This window comes from Prosopis cineraria, unplaced genomic scaffold (genome assembly GCF_029017545.1).
Source record: "Prosopis cineraria cultivar Desert tree isolate PC_DT_omini unplaced genomic scaffold, ASM2901754v1 PC9, whole genome shotgun sequence".
NCBI classification, from domain to species: Eukaryota; Viridiplantae; Streptophyta; class Magnoliopsida; order Fabales; family Fabaceae; genus Prosopis; species Prosopis cineraria.
In genome coordinates this window covers 18,709,191-18,730,498 of record NW_026555340.1, presented here as the reverse complement: position 1 = coordinate 18,730,498, position 21,308 = coordinate 18,709,191, and the positions used below count along the sequence as shown (strand labels likewise).

Sequence of the window (21,308 nt, the reverse complement as noted above, 5' to 3'; positions counted from 1 at the left end):
TTTTTTAAAAATAAAAAATGAGAATAGAAACTAATCAGACCCTATAAAAATCTAAAATCTAAATCTAAAATCTAAAAATATATATATTACACGCTCGTTCCTCACTAACTAGAAGAAAAATGACATGCGCAAAACTATTTGGGCCCCAAGGATGTCAATAACAATGGGCCAGGAATTCAAAAGTAACCCAATTTAAAAAAAAACCCAAACCCACAAACTTCAAAATCGATGAAGCAATTCGTAACCGGAAAAAAAAAAAAAACGAAGAAAACGCCATTGCAGAACGCGAGAGCGAGGGACTGTGTCAGCTTGCACTAGAGGGAGAGAGTGATGCAGAAGAGAGACCAGAGCAAGTCGGGTGGAGCCGGCGGCAGCTCGTCGGCTCCACCGGCGAAACGAGGCCGTCCTTTCGGTAGCAGCAGTACCAGTGCCGCCGCCGCCGCCGCAGCGGCCGCCGATTCGGCTGCTCCGTCGACTATGCTCGGTCCATCCCTCCACGTCCATAGCTCCTTCGCTGGTGAGTTTACTAAATTGCATAACTTTTTCCTTGTTTGGGTGCTTGTTCTCGTCCCAGCCCTATTCGATACGGTTCCAAAATGTAAGATCTATGAACAGAAAACTAAGAGGCAGTTTCTCGCCGGAAAAATGCTTTTATTTTAGCTTATATATCTCAATACTACTTACAGATCGTATTGCTTTTGTATTTATAGAACGAAGGGCTCGAATTTCTGCATTCGTTAAAGGAATTGGGCTCGAGTTTGACAAGTTTTTGTTTCGTTATGGAAAATCGGGCCGTATTATGAGTGATGGCCATATTGCAAAGTATGCAATCCTGATTATCAGAAATTGGGCGTTCCAACCTCGCGAATTAACGTGTGTGACAGCTCTCCAATGTTTCACATCATGATGAGAAGAAAAAACCTTCTCTGATGCTTCTTTAAGTTGCCTGTGGACTAATATTAGATGTGCACTTTCAATTTCAAGTGAAATATACTATATATCCACTAGTTAACGTAAGTATGAAGCATATTTGGGTAATTGAGTTCATAAACTGACTGAAACCTCTGGATGCAAGAGGTTATGCCTGTCAATAGTGCGCAAATTTAATGTGCTTTTAGCACAATGGCTCTTATTGGTATAGTGCATGCTGTTGTACTCGCTACATATGCAGTGCATATTTCATACAAAATATCAAATATGTTCCACATAATTGAGAATCTCAACAATGCACTAACAAAGAAATAGTATATATTGAAAAAAAAAAAAAAACCTTACTTAAAACCTAACTCATTGTAACTCAATAATGATCCAAATTTAACTGTGTTGCCCTCAAAATCAACTTTAAATCCTTAAAATCAAGAAATGCCAATGTCAAAACAGTTAGAAGCCTAAGCATCATCATAGATGATCTAAATCTAACTGATCACATAAGCTCTCATAAATTATTTTTGGAAAGAATCTGAACTGGCAGCATCATGTGAGGTTATTTGAAATGCTGATAGGCTGTGAAGAAAGTTCAGGGTAATAAATAGGGTTAAAAAATCTTAAGGCATTCTACAATCGTTCTTTTATCTCTTTATTTTTGGAGAAAAGGTTGGGAAATGTGCTTGCAATAAAACAGAACTTGTGGATTTTGTCATGCCATCTGCTACAACTATGTTGTCTTCCAGTTATGGAAGTCACTATTGCTATACGTGGAATTCCGTAGCAGGAGGAGAAAAGAAGTAGAATGTATATGTATAATTTTCTCATGTATGTATTTTGGAACATATTAGAAATCCTTTAATTTGAGTTAGTTTCTTTTTAAAGAACAAAAAAAGGTATTGAAAACTAGACCGTTCATTAAATTAGTTAAGATATTGGTTCAAGGGTTACTGGCCGAAATTGTAGTCGACCCTTGATTAAATTGGTTATAAGCAAAATATTTTCTTAAATCGGTTAAGATATTAGTTTAATGATTTACTAGTTTAACTGGATGGGTTGACTTGGACGTCTATGCTACGGAACAAAGTTATGGCCCATGGAAGAGTATTATGTCATTGATTAACAACTGTCCCAGCCAAAAGAGCAAGGAACTAGACAGGAGGTTGATATTTGTTGAAATGAAAGGTTTCAATAACCCTGTTTTCTCTTGTATGTGATTGCAGAATTCTAAAAAATGTAATTGCTAATGCTTTTGTTAAGTATGTAAATGATGCGTCTATATGGTTACATGTTCAAAGCTCCATTGTATAGAACAGAGATCAACCAGTCATATCTGAATCTCATTCTGCAATTGATATAGCATCTAATCCTATCTCTTCCTTTTTCCTCCCTTCTAGCACTGCATGACTTATAAGTTGTATCTGCACTCTGTACAAAGTGGAGGAGTTTTTTTTTTTTTTTTTGACATTTTATATTTTCATATATTTTTGTTCTTTTATTTGGTCAAAATGCAAACATGATTGTTATTTTCCTTGAACTGTTGACTTTGTGAAATTGATTGACAATTAACATCAATTGTTTTGATATCTATGTCATTAATTTAATTGGTCTGGACTTTATTGATAAGAGGGATGACTGATATGAATGGGCAAGAATTTGACCCAAAAAAATCTCTTTGTTTTGATGAAAACTATAGATAAAGATAAGGAGGTCAATTTAGTTATCCTATTTTAACAAGCAAGTAGTTGATCAACTCCTTGATGAGCCACTAAAAAGAAGAGGACTACTTTTTCCTTTGGAAGAAGATGGCTGTGGAAAAACCATAAAATATTTAGGAAGGGATATTTTTCACTTATTCATCATAGAAATAAAAAAGGGAAAACGCAATCATTGGTTTCTATAGTTTTATAGGGTTTTGCTTTTAGCAGTTCCAATTCTCATATGCCCTGTAATTCATTGTTAGGGACCTGAGGAACAAATGTTATCTAATTTTGCTAAAACTTTAGGGATGGAAAACCCTGAAAAAATTACAGGGACTAAAAGCAAAACTTGATGAAACTATAGGGACTAATAATTGTGTTTTCCTAATAAAAAATATTGTTTTATTACAGCACTTGGTGCAGGATGACTATAATTTCACTTTTGTAGGTGCTTAGTTATTTCTCAAAGGTTTTTGCATTACATTAACTTATGTTGTTTCTCTCCATTTTATTTCTCCTTTTTAGACCAAAACAATAAAAGAATTGTCCTGGCTCTTCAAAGTGGTCTGAAGAGTGAGCTGACCTGGGCATTGAATACTCTTACACTGCTATCTTTCAAAGAGAAGGATGATATGCGCAAAGATGCAACTCCCCTTGCTAAAATTCCTGGTTTGCTTGATGCACTTCTCCAAGTTGTATGTGCTACCTATCCCCCCACCCTTTAAAAAAAATTCTAGTGCTTGTATTGATTTTGTTACTTAAAACTGTCTGAAGACATTTTTGATTTTTCTGACAAAAAGGAAGACTTATTGAACTTCCTATATTTATTATCATGGTTGTCATACTTTTATTTTTATTCTATGACAAATGCTGGTTCATTTTCTTATCATGTATTGAAACAGATAGATGATTGGCGTGACATTGCACTCCCAAAGGAACTAATTAAGACACGAAGAGTCAGATCATTAGGTGTGAATTCCATTGTAACTGGATTTGGGAATGAGTATGAGGCATTGGGTTCAAATGGTACATTAGGGTAATCACTTTTGTACTATTATGTCTCATTGAGTTTGAATTCCCTGTTTTTCATTTTATAATATGCTCTTTGTGGGGTAGAAGAAAAGAAAATGAATCTGAATACAGGATGGTGCTCTTAATGCAGCCAATCATCTGGTCCTACTGGTACAGAATCAAGACAGCAGAATGGCATGACAAAATCTCGTCTTTCAGAGCTGTGGTTTGATGAAGACTCTCTGTTTAATTTAGATGATGAAGGGAGATCAGAAAGACAACAGTGTGCTGTTGCTGCTTCAAATATCATCAGGAACTTCTCTTTTATGCCAGACAATGAAGTTATCATGGCCCAACATCGGCATTGTTTGGAATCAGTCTTCCAATGCATAGAAGGTTACATTGTAGGTGAGGATTGTTTCTGATTGAAGCTTAGCTGCTTGTTTTAATTTTTCAATAATACTATTATGCTTCAACTAATTTCTTCATTGTTTAAGCTGCTTATTTTTGTTGTTGATGTGCAATATTTAAAAATTTCAGATATACTAATTTGGACTTGGTCAGATGAATACTGATGTAATAGATTATGATATCTTTGGAAAGTTAATCAAATTCAGAGACAGTATGGTTGCATTGAATTTGCACTTCTGTGGCTGATTAAAATATGATATCACTTCAGTTTGACTGAAATTGCTGATTGTGTCACAATCAAACGTTAGTAACCATGGTGAGCATTTGGCGCTCTGTTGTTAGCTTCTCTTGTTTACTAGAGGCCTTTCTCGTGATAAACTATAGGCACTTTGGAAAGAAATATATAATGTAATAGTAGTAATTGTGATTGTAATAACTATTTTTATTAAAAAGGCTTGTTAACTGCTTAGCTATTTGTTTACGAATCCTAAATTGACTTAATATATAGGTTTCTGGACAGGGGGATAAGATGATTCTCCAAAATACCTAAGTGCCCATGGACTCTGTGTACGGGTCTTACATATTGTTAGAAAATTCAAAATTGTATGGTGGTTAAATGCGGGACTTAGAAAACTCATCATGTCAATTGAGGGTGGCATACATTGCTGACAACTCGAATATTATTGTCAACAATCATTAAATTGTAGCTATAACTCATAGATTACTGTATAAATATGTGAAGAAGTTTTCTTACTTTTAAGCCGGTAGGTATATTTGTTATTGCAATTGCAATTGCAAAGGATCCGAGGCACTGTAAACTTGTAATCCGTTCATCTTTCTAATTTCTCACTGAGGTAAAAAATCTGAGGACTGCAAGATAAAGTAGTTTTTGGTATTTTCAGCTTATTTGGTGCCTAAATTTTGTGATTTTTTTATGTGTAAATATGAAAAAATGGGGGAAAGGGTGACTTGCATTATCATGGGACTAGTGTGAAAACTTCACTTATAATGCCTCTGTTTAGTGCTTTATCATGAATTATTTATAAAAATTTCAATGTTGTTGATAGAGGATGAGGAACTTGTCACAAATGCGCTAGAGACAATTGTTAACTTGGCTCCACTATTAGATCTTCGAATATTTAGTTCATCCAAGCCATCATTTATCAAAATAACGTAAGTGATTTAAGCACTTTTTAATGTTTTTGTACGTTTTCTTAGTTCTGATTGATAAAATCATTATTTCTAACAGAGAGAAACGTGCTGTTAAAGCCATCATGGGTATGCTGGAATCTACAGTCAAAGTTTGGCATTGTGCTGCTGCAGAATTACTTGGTCGTTTGATCATCAATCCTGATAATGAGCCTTTCTTGCTTCCTTTCTTTCCACAGGTTAAAATTCTTCAGTGTACCTCACCTATCATGTTAATATCTTGCATGCAACCAAAAATATAATGGACGCTAATTGACCACTGCAGATACACAAACGTTTAGTTGATCTTATCAGCCAACCAGCATTTGATGCTCAAGCAGCTGCTGTAGGTGCACTCTATAACCTTGCTGAGGTCAATATGGACTGCAGGTTGAAGATTGCAAGTGAGAGATGGTGATGATTTCTTTCTTCCCTTTTTGTTTTCCCTTGATCTGTGGTTCTGTAGTGAAGGAAATAAATGAATAACAAACATGCATAAATTAAATTGAGCTAGGAAAGAGACGTACACAATTAACCCGAAAACCCACAGAGAATAGTACCCATGTGGAGAATAGATTGCTAGAGTCTTTTTTATGAGGCACAACAGACGCACCTCTAAACAGAGAAAAAGAGATTGAGAAGGGAAGAGTGTATAGAGACGAGGCATTCAACTCTGGTGCCTTTTTCTTTCAGCCAACTTCCTCTGTTATAGTGGGGATGGCTGATGTAAATTCGGAAATCATGTCGTGGTAAATCCTTGTTTATTATGAGAGGATGATTATGATATGGCATATCCTTTATCTGGAGGATTAAGTGATTCCGAATTTGGTTAAGAATCAAGTATCAATTTTTGATTTTGGTCAAAACTAATTTAACCGAAATAAATTATATTAAACACTAATTAATATAATATCCGATGCCTTGTCGAGGGCAGATGCTATAGCCCAACATGCAGAAACGTAAAACTCATGTTGATGTGGGTGTGTTTGGTTTCACGTTAGACACCACCCGAACGTGGTTTCTAGTAGTTTACAACGTAAAATCAAACACCTGCATTGTCAATTTTCAAATTGCCATAAATAGAAATTTTCAATTCAATATTGTAAAACTAATGAAGAATCTCTCAATGCAGGGCCATAGATCGGCTGCTTAAAGTGATAAAGGCACCACATCCTATTCCAGAAGTTTGCAGGAAAGCTGCCATGATATTGGAGAGCCTAGTTTCAGAGCCTCAAAACAGAACATTGTTGCTAGCTTATGAGAATGCCTTTGCTGAGGTTCTTTTCACTGATGGCAGATTTTCTGATACATTTGCGAGGATACTATATGAATTAACGTCCAGACCAAGCAACAAAATAGCATCAGCTCGTGGCATATGGGGTATGTAACTTTAAAACTGGCAAGTCTTGATTTGAGATATGGGCTTTGGCTTCTCCAACATGTTTGGATTCTAAATGTAAAATTTGTCTGTCTTGTGTGTAAAATTAGTGAACACTGAATATTTTTCTTTTAAAATGGTTATTAGGACAATTTTATCATTAAGAAATCTGTAATGTCAAGGACTTTTAGGCAGCGTTTGGATTTATAAATTTAATTTTTGATTTTATATTTAAAATCTCACTTTTAAAATTCATATATTATTATTTTAAAGGTTGAAAAGATAGGAGTTGAGATTTGAAGTAGAAACATAAGATTGGGTGTGACGAGCTTGCTTCTATTATTTAATTGGTGAGAGATGAGATGAGAGGTGAGAATAACAAAGGCATGCTGTGAAACAAAATGACAGCTTGCTTCTATTATCTAATTTTCTCTCACGCACTTATTAGATACTCCCTCTGTTTGAAATATGAGATATGTTTTGAGGGGGTAGGAGTAAAAAACGTAAAATGTTTTTAGTACTTCAAGATATAATTTTTTAAAAATGTTCATAATAAATAAATTATTTTATATTTATTTTTAAGTAAAATATTCTATTAAATAAAGGTAAATATAAAAAGATAGTGTTAGTTTGAATATAGTTCACTAATTCATTAGGGATAAAGATTTGATTAAAAATGTTTTACATTTAGTGTGCGTGAATTAAAAAATTTTTAATTGAAGTTAGGATTCTGTTGAAATTAAGAGAAAAGTATGTAAATATAATGTAATTTATGTTTAGATATTTTTTTAAAAGTCAGTTGGATAGGCTCACATTTATTTGGATGATTTGAATTTAAAAGTTAGTTTACAAATTTATAAATTACAAAATATTCAATTCTAAAAGATAAATAAATTTACAAATTATCTTAATTCAAAATTTCTACATACAATTAAAAAAATTATAATTATAATATTGTCAATGAATCAATCTCATCAAATTTAATTGAAAAATAAATTATAATATTTCAAAATAAAGCATATAACTCACCTCTAATTTCATGTACTCATGAAGGAAAAAAATGTACCCTTGCATTAAGAAATGAGCTCCCTACATTGCGTTTCAAAAGCTATTTTTTATGGCTTCACATCAAACGAGCATTTGCCTTCTAACATTAATCCAAACAATATTTTTTGGGTTTGGGCCATCCTAATTTAAATTATGATGTTATCCACACATACACTTAATATGAATGGAGGGACCGAGGGAGTAATTATAAAATACAAAACAAAGTCAAACGAGGCAACATGTATTGGGCCCATACGTAGTCCCATTCAATGGATGTTTTGATGAATGATGGAGATATTTAATTGGCTTTCACAAGATATGAATCTGAGGACATCGTAATATTAATAAATGAATCCTTCATTTCTTGAAGCGCGCAAGCATTTATGTCTACTGCTGTTTCCTTTATGGTTGTAGTTGGACGGCAATCCAACAACCACTACCTGTCTTCGAAATGCCACTTCCTTAACTATTATTATTATTATTATTATTATTATTATTATTTTTAGCTAATAATTGTTTTTTTTTTAAATGTTACCTCCGGTCAATTTTTGAACTTTAAATTTGTTAACCCCTTTTTTAAAAATTAATTACTCTTTCTAATCTTATTTATAAGATATTTTTTTGTTCTATTTATATATTACGTTATTAATGTTTTGCTATAATTTTATTTTTTATTCTTTATTAAATGTTAGTAAGAAAAATTATGTTATTAAAAGATGAATATTTAATAGATGTAAAGTTAAAAATTTATTAAATTTTTAATCAGAGTGAATGTGTTTTAAAATTTTTTTTATTCCATTGAATCATGTTGTAAATGACTTATAAATAGGATAAAAAAAGAAAATTTTTTTGATAGAACAAATTTTTTTTAACTTTATATCTAGTTTTTGATGTATATTTTAATAATATACTTTCTCTTGTCAATATTTAATTGGGTGTAAAAGAAAAAAATTTGTGATAAAATTTTGATAACATGACCTATAAAATAGGACTTGCTCCTGACCTAAATTTTTGCCACTTTCTAGCAGGAAGTTGTGACCTAAAATATAAGTCATTTTACAAAGATTTTTGGGGTATTTAACGTTTTTCCCCAAAGATGTTCTCCATTTAAAACAATAGCAAGAATATTTGATTTTTAAATTTATAATATTAATTAGGGATAAAAAAACGAAACTCGTTCAGTTTTAAGATCAATTTAATAAGATAATTAACTTTCCTTGATTTTTTTGAAGTAGTAAAAAATGACTTATTTATAGATTTTTCATTATGGGATAAAATAATTTTTCTACTCTTTCCATCTTAAAAAATATAAGATATTTTAATGTTTTCCAGAGTAATTAATGATTTTTTTTAAAAAGTCCTTACTGAATATTTAAAGTTAATGAAATTTTCATATTTATTTATAACTAATTTATCCTATTAAATAAATGTAAATATGAATAGAGTTTGTAGTTTTAAATAATCCTGATTTTTAAAAAAATTAGTTAAAATGCCTTATAATTTTGAATGGAGGAAGTGATTATTATTTTTAAAAATATATTGAAACATTAGACATTTTCATCAAAGTCATTAATCTCTCTTATAATGTTTATTACTAAAAAAACATAAATTGAAAGATAGTAGTTCCCTCTTGTCCTTTTTTATGAGAGAATTTTGAACGGTTAGCTCCTATTTATAAGATTAATGATCTTTTGTTTGAACCATTTATTAACATTTTTCTTTTTTATCCTCTTTAATTTTTTTATTAAATCAACCTATCAATTATTAAATGAGAATATTTTGGGAAATAAATTTAACTTTATAACATATTTATTGAATCCAATTTGACTTGAACTACAATTTTTTTATTCTTGAAAATCAGTTTTTTAAGAATTACTTATTCGTTTCTTATAGAAAGAAATGGAGGTTTAATAAACTAAAGGTTAGTTGCATATTAGGGAACTTTTGAAAATATATCATAAATATTTCACTAAATTTTGTAAAGAGTCATATCATGGACCATGGAAGATAAGTTGATATTGAAAAGGCAACATAGATGGCAATTATTTTGTCAAAAAAGGCTTTGAATATCTGCTTAAACATTAACAGTCATGGAGTTTAATACAAGAACCGAGCTTTGGGATTTTATTTGGCAGTTTAAAATAATTGCATTTAAGATTTTTAATTACAGATAAAGCATTCAAATTTCAAATGTAATTCTCATATTGTAATCAATATTTCTGTTTATAACTATTTAAATCTCTACTAGTAAAAACAATTTTTTTTTCTAGGGAATCAAATCTTATTAATTCAATGTTTTGAGATCTAAATATCATTCTCCCAAGTTAAAACTTTATTACAAACAATTGTTGTTCATTTGGAAACTAATATATAACTAATTTTTATATGTTTTTTTTTGTTGTGTTTTTTGATAACATCTAATTCTTCTCTTTCCCTTGGAGACATTCTTCAAAAAATATGATTTGGTGCTCTTCAATTCACTGCATTATTTCTTCTTCAATATCTAATGAAGGTATGATCCATTGGATTAAGACAAAATTGTAGACATTCATCATCAAATTTGGAGGAAAAAGGAATATAGCCTTTCAATTTTCATAATGAGTTTATTATTAATTTAGTTCAAGAGTTTCAAAATTATTTTCAGGACTCATTCTGCTTGAGTTCCATTTACCTAATGGTGAAAAACTAATGAGCATTCTGTGAAAAATAATCTTATGGAACTAATCCTAAGTTTATTTTTTTAATAAAAGGATGAAATATATTAAAAAAGGTAATTTGACTTATTGTTATAAAGATATTTATCTTATTTTTTAAAAAAGTGAAAATATAGTAATTTACCCCTATACTTTTAACAATGTTTTGGTTGTAGTTCTCATACTTTTTTTTCGTCATTCTTAAAATAGAAACACAATCAAACATGTAATTATACGTACAGCTTTTGAGCTATATCCTTTTAAAAGTCTTTAATCATTTGCTCAATGTCATGTGTTACAGGAAGAACATTCTTTCAGGGCTTAACCCAAAAGACAACAAAACGTCTTGATAAAATTGTAGTCACTGCGTTTTCATTTATAAAATATTTTTTTTTGATAAAATTAGATATATCAATAAAGTTTATTAAATACAATTTATAATTTTAATTTTTTTCTAGAAACTTTAAAAATTAAAATATCTTTTATTAGTAAGAGAGGGAAAAAACTTATTTAAGGAGTGAAATTATGATAAGTGATATTGAAATACTTATTATTAATTAAACCTTATTTTTTTTCAAAAAAATATTATATTTTGAGATCACAAATCACCAATAAAAAAAACTTTGAAAATGTCTTATAAAATGAGACATTTGTCACGTAGTACTTACTTCGTTAAAAAATATAAAATATTTTAAATTAAAAATTATTCCTAATAAATTAATTAAGTGCCTTTAAATTAATACAATCTTTCTACATTTATCTTTATTTAATAGAGTATTTCATTTAACAAAATATAAAATGATTAATTTATTGAGGATATTTTTGAAAAAAAAACACATTAATAACACCTTAAAATATTAAAAATATCTTACATTATTTAATATATAATACTTTAAAAAATATCTTATATTTTTTGCTCAAAAAATATCTTATATTTTTTGCTCGAAAGAATATTAAATACCGCATGATTATTGACTACGAAAGAAATAAATTAATAAGCGATAATCTATCAAACTATCATATAAGTAAATAAGATATCACAAACCATTAAAGAATATGCTGATTTTGAACCTATCCTCAAAAGGGAATAAGGTTTTATTTTAGTCAAATCAAATCAATATGGTTGCCTAGTCACATAAATCTATTTAATCAACCACCTAAGTTTAATTACCAGTTCAGCATGCCATAATAAATGTTATAAGTAGGAAAATTTCAGGGGTCCTCTTTAATCATCCCACCCATAATTGAGAAAATTATGACATGCCTAAGCCTAATGTACTGACTACTGATTTTGGGTTGATGAAGTTATCAAGGAACATTAATTAGTGCATGTCATTCAAAATTTTTAGCCTATTCTGGCCGCTAATAATTTATTAATCTACCAACTTTGACCCACGATGTGAATTAAATGCAGATCTCCAAGACAAATACTACTCCCCCCCATCCCAAATTAATTATAAAATATTTTTGAGAAAGATTTAACATTTCAAGATATATATAATATATTTTGATAAAAAATAAAATTTTATTAGTGATATTTTTTAATATTATTATTATTATCATATATTCTCTCTGTTTAAATTCTTTATAAATAGAGAATGAATGAGGAATATTTTTAAAAGTTTATATTTTTATTTTAAAAAAGTAAGATTATAAAATATATTTAATAAGTTTTATTACTGTGTATTATTTTGTCTAAAAATATCTTATAATTTGGGACGAAAGGAATAATATACAATTTCTGCTTCCTATGATTTAATGCTTAATTGACCGGATTAATCCACCAATTTTGACACACTATTACTTCTCTTTCAGTACACATTTGGTCGCCATCTAAATAAGCACGCAACTTGAAAACTACTTATTCTGTCTTCACATATATAGTGTGTTCTAAAAGTTTATTCCCTTGGATCCTTGTTATAGAGCATATTTAACTACTTTGTTAGAATTAAGAAGAGGTGATTAAAACATAAAATTTGTTTAAAAATAGAATAAACTTTTAATTTTATCTCTATTTAAATAAAATTTTTTTAACTTTACATTACATTCTCTCTCATAGTTAATGGATTTAAATAAGATAATATTAAAAAAATATAATTAATATCACATCAATTGCCTTATATCAAGGAACAAATAATCTTTTTAAAAGGTGACTTATAATATAGGGACTCTAAATTATATATTTTGTCACTAAATATAAAGGGTATTATGATTTTTTTTAGTAATTTGACAATTTTCCCTTATTGTTTTGTAAATGGGAGACAATATTAATTAAATGCTTGACCCACCATTATGATATTAATTGTAGTATTATTAGGAGAAAAATTAAAAAAATTATAATTTTAGGTGCTTTCAACGAAATAACAAACGTTTATAGATATTCAAAATTTGATTAAAAAATAATTTATACCCATTCCTATTATAATTAACTTGTAATTAACTCATGATAATAAAAAAAAGTGAAAAAACATAATCTTTAATTCATATAATTTTATCAAATTTTATTTTTAGTTCCTATAATTTTTTAGTATTTTTAATCCCTATAGTTTCAAAAAGATTGGGTGATCTTTATTTTTTAGCTCTCTATAGTTTCTATTTTTTAGTGATTTTAGTACCTACAAGGACTAAAAATATTTTAAAAATATTACAGGAACTAAAAACAAAAGGCGATAAAATTATAAGGACTAAAAATTGTGTTTTCAAAAAAAAATAATTATGTTATTGAAATTATTTAAAAATTATTTTGATTTTGATTTTTATCTATAATAAATACCATAAACTCAAAAAACAAACATTAATTTAGAGAGTGAATTATATAGGACGTACTTTTGATCGAACTCTTACTAGCAAAAGAAAATCCACTTTTTCTGCCTTTCCAATATCATAGCACTTTATTAAATTTTCTATATTTGCTTTTTGTCCAGATCGTCCCTTTTTAGACCAGAAGAAAATAATTAAACTATTTGCATACACGTTATAATTAGGGACGACATGAAGACACATATATCAATTGAAATCAAATCTTTAATTCTCTTATGAAGAATCATGTTTTCACTTGGAACAACAATTAATGGTGTACGCACGCACACACAGAACCCCTGAAGAAATCGAACTTCAAAATAAACCATCCAATACACAACTAAAATCTTCGGTTATCATCACTTACTACCTAGGATCCTCCTCATCATCATCATCGTTATCAGTTGAAATTTATTGTTACTGTAATCAACTCATGAGCCATTTTTAATGGCTGCCACTTTGGGCACTTCAACGGGAAACTCATGAATCTCATCCATCCATGGGTTCTTCTCTTTCTTAGGATCAACTGTCCTCAGTGCACGCCACACTGCACTGTTACACTTGAATCCTGACCCAAATGCAATCTGCCATGTCCGATCACCTTTCTTGATCCTTCCTTTAGCTTCTGTGTAAGCAAGTTCATACCACAGAGAGCTGCTAGATGTGTTCCCGAACCTGTAAAGAGTCATTCTAGAAGGTTCCATGTGCCAGTCGGAAAGTTCTAGATTCTTCTCCAACTCGTCAAGAACAGCCCTACCTCCGGCGTGAATGCAGAAGTGCTCGAAAGCGAGCTTGAAGTCAGGAATGTAGGGTTTGATTTTGTTCATCTTGAATACTTTTCTGGCGACGAGTGTGGCGAAGAAGAGGAGTTGTTCGGACATGGGGAGGACGAGAGGGCCGAGAGTGGTTATGTTAGTCTTGAGGGCTTCGCCGGCGACGGCCATGAGGTCTTTGGAGAGGGCGACGCCGATGCGTTTGGTGTCGTCTTCTTCTTGGAAGACGCAGCCGTAGGACTTGTCGTCGGAACCCTTGTGTGTACGGACGGTGTGGACGAGCTGGTATTTGGCACGGAGGCGGTCGGAGGAACGGTTGGAGAGGAGGATGGCGGCGCCGCCCATACGGAAGAGACAGTTAGAGACGAGCATGGAACGGTTGTTGCCGAAGTACCAGTTGAGAGTGATGTTCTCCATGCTCACAACAAGGGCGTACGAGTTGGGATGAACCTGTATCATTGATCAAAGCTCAAAGATTAGTTTTTTTTTTTAAACAATTTTGCAACTTTAATTTAATTAATTAATATCTTATGATCTAAAAAGTACCTAGCTATTTGAGAGTGAAGACACAAAAAATGAATTGTTATATTTAATACAAATATCTTATGAATATAGATAGTTTTAAAGTAACTTTACTTCCCGTATCCTAATTATAAAATAAAATTAACTAATTTTATGCTTAAATTTGAAATGTGACTTTTCATTTTTTCCTCTTCATTAAAATTAATAATCATAATAAAATATTGTCTACAAATTAAAAGGACGCAGGGATAAAGTTGGAAAAAAAAATAGAATTGGAAGGAGCATAGAGTACTCTCTCCGTTCAAAAATATAAGACATTTTTAATCAAATCTCATCCCTCAATAAATTAGTTATCTTTTTTCAAACTAACCTTATCTTTTCATATTTATCCATATTAAACACCTATAATAAATATAAAGTTATTCATTAATAGGGGCATTTTTAAAAAAAGACAATGATCATACTTGAAAAGATTAAAAATGTCTCACATTTTTTAACAATTAACTCTTCAAAAAATGTCTTATATTTTAAAATGGAGAGAGTATATATTAAAGATATGTTGGATAGTATATACTCTCTATATTATAACATTGACATTTATACTTTAACAATTACTTATAATTTAACATTGAGGATGTTTATGAATATTGACTGTATGCAACAATTTCTTTTCACTACGTCACTAACTATATTTTAGGCTAAACTCAATTTCAAATGCATTCAGCCTGTGTAAAAAAAAATACAAAAAATTTAACTATAAACATTCTGAACATAATATTAGTTTTGTTTGAAATAATTATTTTAAACATATACGAGTATAATGTGCTTTTAAAGAACAGACCCAATAGGTCAATATAACCAGATAGTTCATGAGGTGTAAAATCAATTCAAACAGCTCAATGAAAGGCACAGGACGTAAAAGGGTCCACATTATATAGGTCCAGGACACAGAACAATAAACAAAAATAGAAAAAAAAATAGAGATACGTTGATATTTTGTGTAAGAATAGTTAATAAGAATAAATAGTTCTTAGATAATAACAAATAGTGTAGAGGGAAACTTGAAGGTTTGGGAAAAGGGTATTGATTGAATAGGGGTGGCTAACCTAACCAAACTGCCAGCAACCTGGCCTTTGAATATGGGCCAGCTGGACTGACATGTGCACATTTCCAATGGGCCCACAATCACAACATGTGGCCAACTGTCATTTACACAGATCCTATGGGCCCCATACTTTGACATCATCACTTGCTTTTAGTGCAATTAAATAATAAATTATTTACAACCTTTTGATATTACATCTTACTCTTTCTTTATTATTTTGAAAATACACTTTATATATATATATATATATATAATATTATAATTATAATTATAATAACAAAAACTCAATCAAATCTCATTCATCCTTTACAAAGAGCGTGAGTCATTTCTTAAATGTTAGAATAGATGACATACGAAATACCCATACTAATTATTACCTCCACCCCATTTTATAAAACGTGTTTTTGGATAAGATCGTAAAGGACAAAACTTAGATATTAATGTAGTTATATTCAATAAATATTTTATATATAATATAATTTATAATAAATTTTTATTATTAATATTATCAACACGTTAAGATTCACTTATTTTAATTTGATAAAAGAAAAACATATTAAATATGTAAGTTTTTTTTTCAATTGATAATGCCAATGAATTTTACTAAATGTAATTTTTTTCTTAATTTTGTAATATATATATATACATACATATAACTTTTAAAGATATCCTTCATGTAGAAAAAAAATATTTAAAAAATAAAATATTGAAAAGTAATTTTAGGATAAATGTTATTAATGAATCATTATTTTTATAAAAACATTTTATATTATGAAATATTAAATCAATCCAAAAAAATATCTTATAAAATGAGAAACTTATATTATGAAACATTAAATCACTTCAAAATCTGTATGTTTTTTTTTCCTATACAGAGTATGAAAAATACATCATAGTATTCTTGTTTTCTAAATTTAAATATTATATTGATGCTTTGATATTGAGAATATTATTAATATAAATATCACATCGTAACGTAACACACAATTTATTTCAAGTCAAATTCATTAACCATGTTTTAACTTTTTGCATATTTATAGGAAAAATTAAGATATATTTAGACTGAAGAAAAATCTAATTATTGGTCTAATTAACTCAAGAAGTCAGCAGAAAGCACAAGGCCTAACATCTATCACCATGACTCAATTGCTATGGATTAACTTGCGAGCTTAGTACTCACGTTGATTTTATTTATAAAATAGAGAGAATAATTTTTTTATCATATTTATAAATTATTTTATAAATTTTTATTATAAATTTTTTATTTTACCCTTCATTAAATATTAAAAAAATATATTATTAATATATATATTTTTAATAAGAATAAAGTTAATAATTTATTAAATTTTAAGATAAAGTGAATGAATTTTAAAATTTTTATTAGTATTGGTCATATTAGTAAAAGTAATTTATAAATAAAATATCATTCAAAATTTAAGATTGAAGGACAATGAGTTGAATTAGGGTACTATTGAGTCAATGTTTTCAGAAATTTTAGATTAAAAAACGATTGAAGGAGATTGAAAATAAATTAATTTACCTGCAAGAGCTGTTTGGCGAGGTCGATGGAGATGAGGCCGGCACTGCAACCCATACCACCGAGATTGAAGCTCAGAACATTGCTTCTGAGCTTGTAATGGTTCACAATCATGGCGGACAACGAAGGTGTAGGGTTAAACAAGCTACAATTCACCACCAAAATCCCAATATCCTTCGCCTTCACTCCCGTCTTCTTCAGAAGCCCATCAATAGCCCCAAACATGACCTCCTCCGCCTCCTTCCTCGCCTCCGCCATACACGGATTCGGCGGAACACTCATAACCGCCGGTGGCAAATACGTCTTCTGCCCTAACCCGGACCTCTCCAGAATTTTCTTCTGAAATCCCAAATTCTCCTCCGTAAACGACCCGGTGAGGCCAGATCTCTCCATGAAGATCTCCCTGGTGCAAATCCTCTCCGGCTCCGGCTTGTAACAGCTGAAATCGACGAGGTACACGGCCCGCGGGCGGCTCATAAAGTAGAGAGTGACGAGGAAGACGATGAGGCTGGAGCAAAGCGTAACGGAGACGAGATTGTACTTAAGATTCTCCCAGAGCTGGAGGAGGTCATGGAAGGAGATGGTAGAGAGGTGAGCGGAGGCGGCGGCGAGGACTGGGACGAGGATGAGGTACATGGCGTTGGAGATGAGGATGTGGTAGCCGAGCTTGACGTACTTGAGGCGGACAGAGAGGAGGAAGTTTGGGAGCGTGGAGGCGGTGGTTCTAGCCGGACCTTGCTCGACAGAAATGGACGCCGAAGAAGGAGAATCCTGCTGAGGACGATGATTGGGCTGAGGATCCGCCATGTGTGAGTACTGGTGATGATTAAAGGCACTTAATAATAACCGAGGAATTTGTGGATTAAATTGAGAGAAGGTTGTGAATATCTGAATCTGATGAAGACTGTGAAAGAGAAGAACGAGAGAGAGAGAATGAAGAAGATGGTGGGAAAGATCAGAAGAGGAGGGGGATTTAAAGGGAAGAGAGAAGTGGATGCAACCACCCCAACGAACTTTTAATTGCCGCGACGACGTCTGTGCGTGTGTACCGTGTTGTCACAAAAGCAATAAAGCAAGTGAATCGCCATTAATCAACAGCATCTATGCCTCTCTCATGCCTGTATCTTTCACATTGATTTTATTTTTAAAATTAAAATTAAAGAAATTAAGTTAAATTATTTTAATAACTTAAAAATTAAATAATTTTTCATGTGTGTGTCAATTATTTTAAAAGAATTTCCTTCTGTTCATAATATAGGGTGTTTTTTTAATTTTTGAACATCCAAACTTAAAAAAGAATGTCTTACAAGAAATTTTGAAGCCTTAGGTAAAATTATTGCTAATGTACTTGCCCCTTTAAAAAAAAAAAATCACTCATCATTTTTAACATCATGTATTAAATTTTTTATTAGAGTAATTCTAATTAAATTTTAAATTAATTAGATAGAGAGATGAAAATTAGTGACAAAGTGCTCTTACTGCATTTTATATGTGAGGATGGAATATGAATATGAATATTAACATTGACATGAGGTGGCAATACATTTAGAAAAAGATATAATTAATATTGATGATTTTCAATGGTTAATAATGTGAAAAATCAATAATAATTATATAAATTATAAATAAAATTTTAATAAGGTTTAAAATTGTCGCCTTGATGATCTAAAACTACACACAACTTTGATAATTGACAATGTTTTATGTTATAGAATAAGAAAATGAGAAAACGAAAAGTGAAACATGAGAGAGAGTTGGAGAGCAAGGTGAAAGTAATGCAAATTAATATATCACGGATCTCACTATTTATTTTTTATATAGATAAAAGGTGTGGCCCAAAAAAAAATGTTACACTAAAAATGATTGAAGTATTTCAATAGAAAAAAACAAATAAATTAAATATATAATAATATAAATATCAATCCTAACCTAAGACAATTGTCTCACTTGCTTTGTGGCTTTCACAGCCCTGAGTTTGAACGAAGGGAGTTTATAAAGTAGCTTCTCATAGATTTTGCTATATATAAATATCGGTGCTACTAAATACTAATTGATGAATATACAATATAAAAAGTATACAGCGTATTAATCATAAATAATTTCACTTTTTTATATTAAAAAATTATATTTAATGTTATATATATATATATATATATATAGATTTATCCTTTCAGTAACTCTTGTTAGTAAAATTTTAACTTTTTGAAAATTTCAAAATTCACTTGTACCTATTTAATTGAAAAAAATATATTAAATATATATAAAATTAAATACCTACGTCATCTTCTTTTATAATTACACTCAGTTGTTTGTCAATATCTATTTATTTATTATTCTCTCCATTTAAAAATATAAGACATTTTTAATATTTTGAAGTGTAATTATTATCCTTTTTAAAAAAATATTTTTATTAATGAATAACTTTATATTTATTATAAAATATTTAATAAAAGTAAATATAAAAATATAGTATTAATTTAAAAATAGATAATTATTTTATTAAAAATAAAATTTAATTAAAAATATTTTATATTTTTAAACGGATGCATATAAAACTTGATTAGAGTCAAGTGTACATTTTAACTTTTATTAATTAATTATTGCGTTTCTTTGTGATTTAGAAAGAAGTACGTGGATGCATGTTAGAGTATAGATTGATTAGATAGAATCGTATAATACACTTTTTGGAATAATGTGAGATGTTGGTGAAGTTTGGTAACTTTGGTTACCGATATATTGATTGATGTACGCAGCTTTACACGATATCTGCGGGCATCTCTAATACCCTACGGTCAACCTTCAATTTTAATTTTTTATTTTCTTATATATATATATATATATATATGTTACTAAAATAGGATGTTCAACTAGTATGGTTGGCAAAGTCGTGCCTACTTAGTGATTGCTTTGGGCAACGTCAAAACAAGAGGGGAAATTACAAATAGAGTCAGGCCAAGTTGGCTTGATAGGTACAGCGAGGCATCTTGCTTAATTAATGTCTATTAAAAATCAGACTAATTATTAAATTAATTAAGGTATTGATTTAAGAGTTAACGATCAAAATTATGAATAAAGCATTTCATTAAATCAATCAAAATATTAATTCAATGATTTACTACTTCAATTAACCAGGTTGACTCGATTTTAAATATTATGATATGCATTGTATAACGCATTTTATTTTATTTTATATATTTTAAGAATTTTAATATATCTTATATATTCATGAAGCCTTTTTAATATTCAAGTATTTTAATTTTATTTAAAATTTTGAATTGTTTCTTAATTTAATATTGGATAAATTAGCTCACTAGTTGGAAAAAAAATTGTGCCCAAAAAGCATGGATCAAATTTTTAAAAGTTTCGGAGTATGACTTATTTATATTGACATATAAGGGTTTTATAATTAAAAATTTAAAAATTTATGAGAATTTATTATTAATAAATAATGTTATACCACTAACAAATATAATAAACTGTCTAAAATGTAAAATATAATAAATATTGGGCTGTTTGCTTAATTTATTTTGACAACATGAGCTACATCTGGAAAAACTCTTTTAATATTTTGTAAACAAAATGAAAAATTAAGTATTCTTAATCCTGGAAAATCTTAATTTTGTTCCGACAAATATTTTGAGTAAGGAGAACTCAAAAAATATAAGAGGAACACCAGAAAATAAATTAATTTTTCATTTTGTTGTTAATTTTTTTATTTTCTAATTCATTCCCAAGCTGGGTTATGACTCAGGACACAAACTACATTTTGCACCCCTCATATCATGAATAGTATGATCATTCTTTTTTTGTTTTTTAATTAATTGAATAATTGATTTATCTTATTGTAACTTTTTTTATTTTTAAAGATTTTGAATTTTTCATATGGATGAAGCTAGCTTGTAATGTGGATTCTACTGTTCATGAAGTTTAAGCTTATTAGGATTTTTTCTTAATATATAGATAGATACACACACATTGATGATGCTATATTTTGATGATACTATGTACTCCCTCCTTCTCCAAATATAAAAAATAAATACTCTCTTTGTTTAAAAATATAAGACATTTTTTAAGAAGTTGGATGTTAAAATATGTAAGGTATTTTTAGTTTTTTGAGGTGTAGTTATTACCTTTTTTTTTAAAATACCCCTATTGATGAATAACTTTATATTTATTATAAGGTGTTTAATAGAAGTAAATATAAAAATATAGGGTTAGTT

At 29.6% G+C, this 21,308-nt stretch overlaps 2 protein-coding genes across 2 annotated transcripts; one reads left to right on the top strand and one right to left on the bottom strand.

Annotated features, from left to right (window-relative positions):
* The first annotated feature begins 259 nt into the window (after positions 1–259).
* On the top strand, positions 260–6,840 carry LOC129319239 (armadillo repeat-containing protein LFR). The gene is made up of 8 exons (XM_054964240.1): positions 260–517; positions 3,150–3,319; positions 3,527–3,660; positions 3,787–4,043; positions 5,114–5,219; positions 5,296–5,434; positions 5,521–5,648; positions 6,367–6,840. The coding sequence occupies exons 1-8, from the start codon at positions 331–333 to the stop codon at positions 6,620–6,622; spliced, it is 1,377 nt and encodes a 458-aa protein (XP_054820215.1). The 5' UTR covers positions 260–330; the 3' UTR covers positions 6,623–6,840.
* A 6,518-nt stretch (positions 6,841–13,358) lies between these two features.
* LOC129320811 (3-ketoacyl-CoA synthase 11-like) lies at positions 13,359–18,049 on the bottom strand. Its single transcript, XM_054966437.1, has 2 exons — positions 17,092–18,049; positions 13,359–14,374 (listed from the first exon to the last, which is right to left on the bottom strand). The coding sequence occupies exons 1-2, from the start codon at positions 17,893–17,895 to the stop codon at positions 13,583–13,585; spliced, it is 1,596 nt and encodes a 531-aa protein (XP_054822412.1). The 5' UTR covers positions 17,896–18,049; the 3' UTR covers positions 13,359–13,582.
* Positions 18,050–21,308: the final 3,259 nt, after the last annotated feature.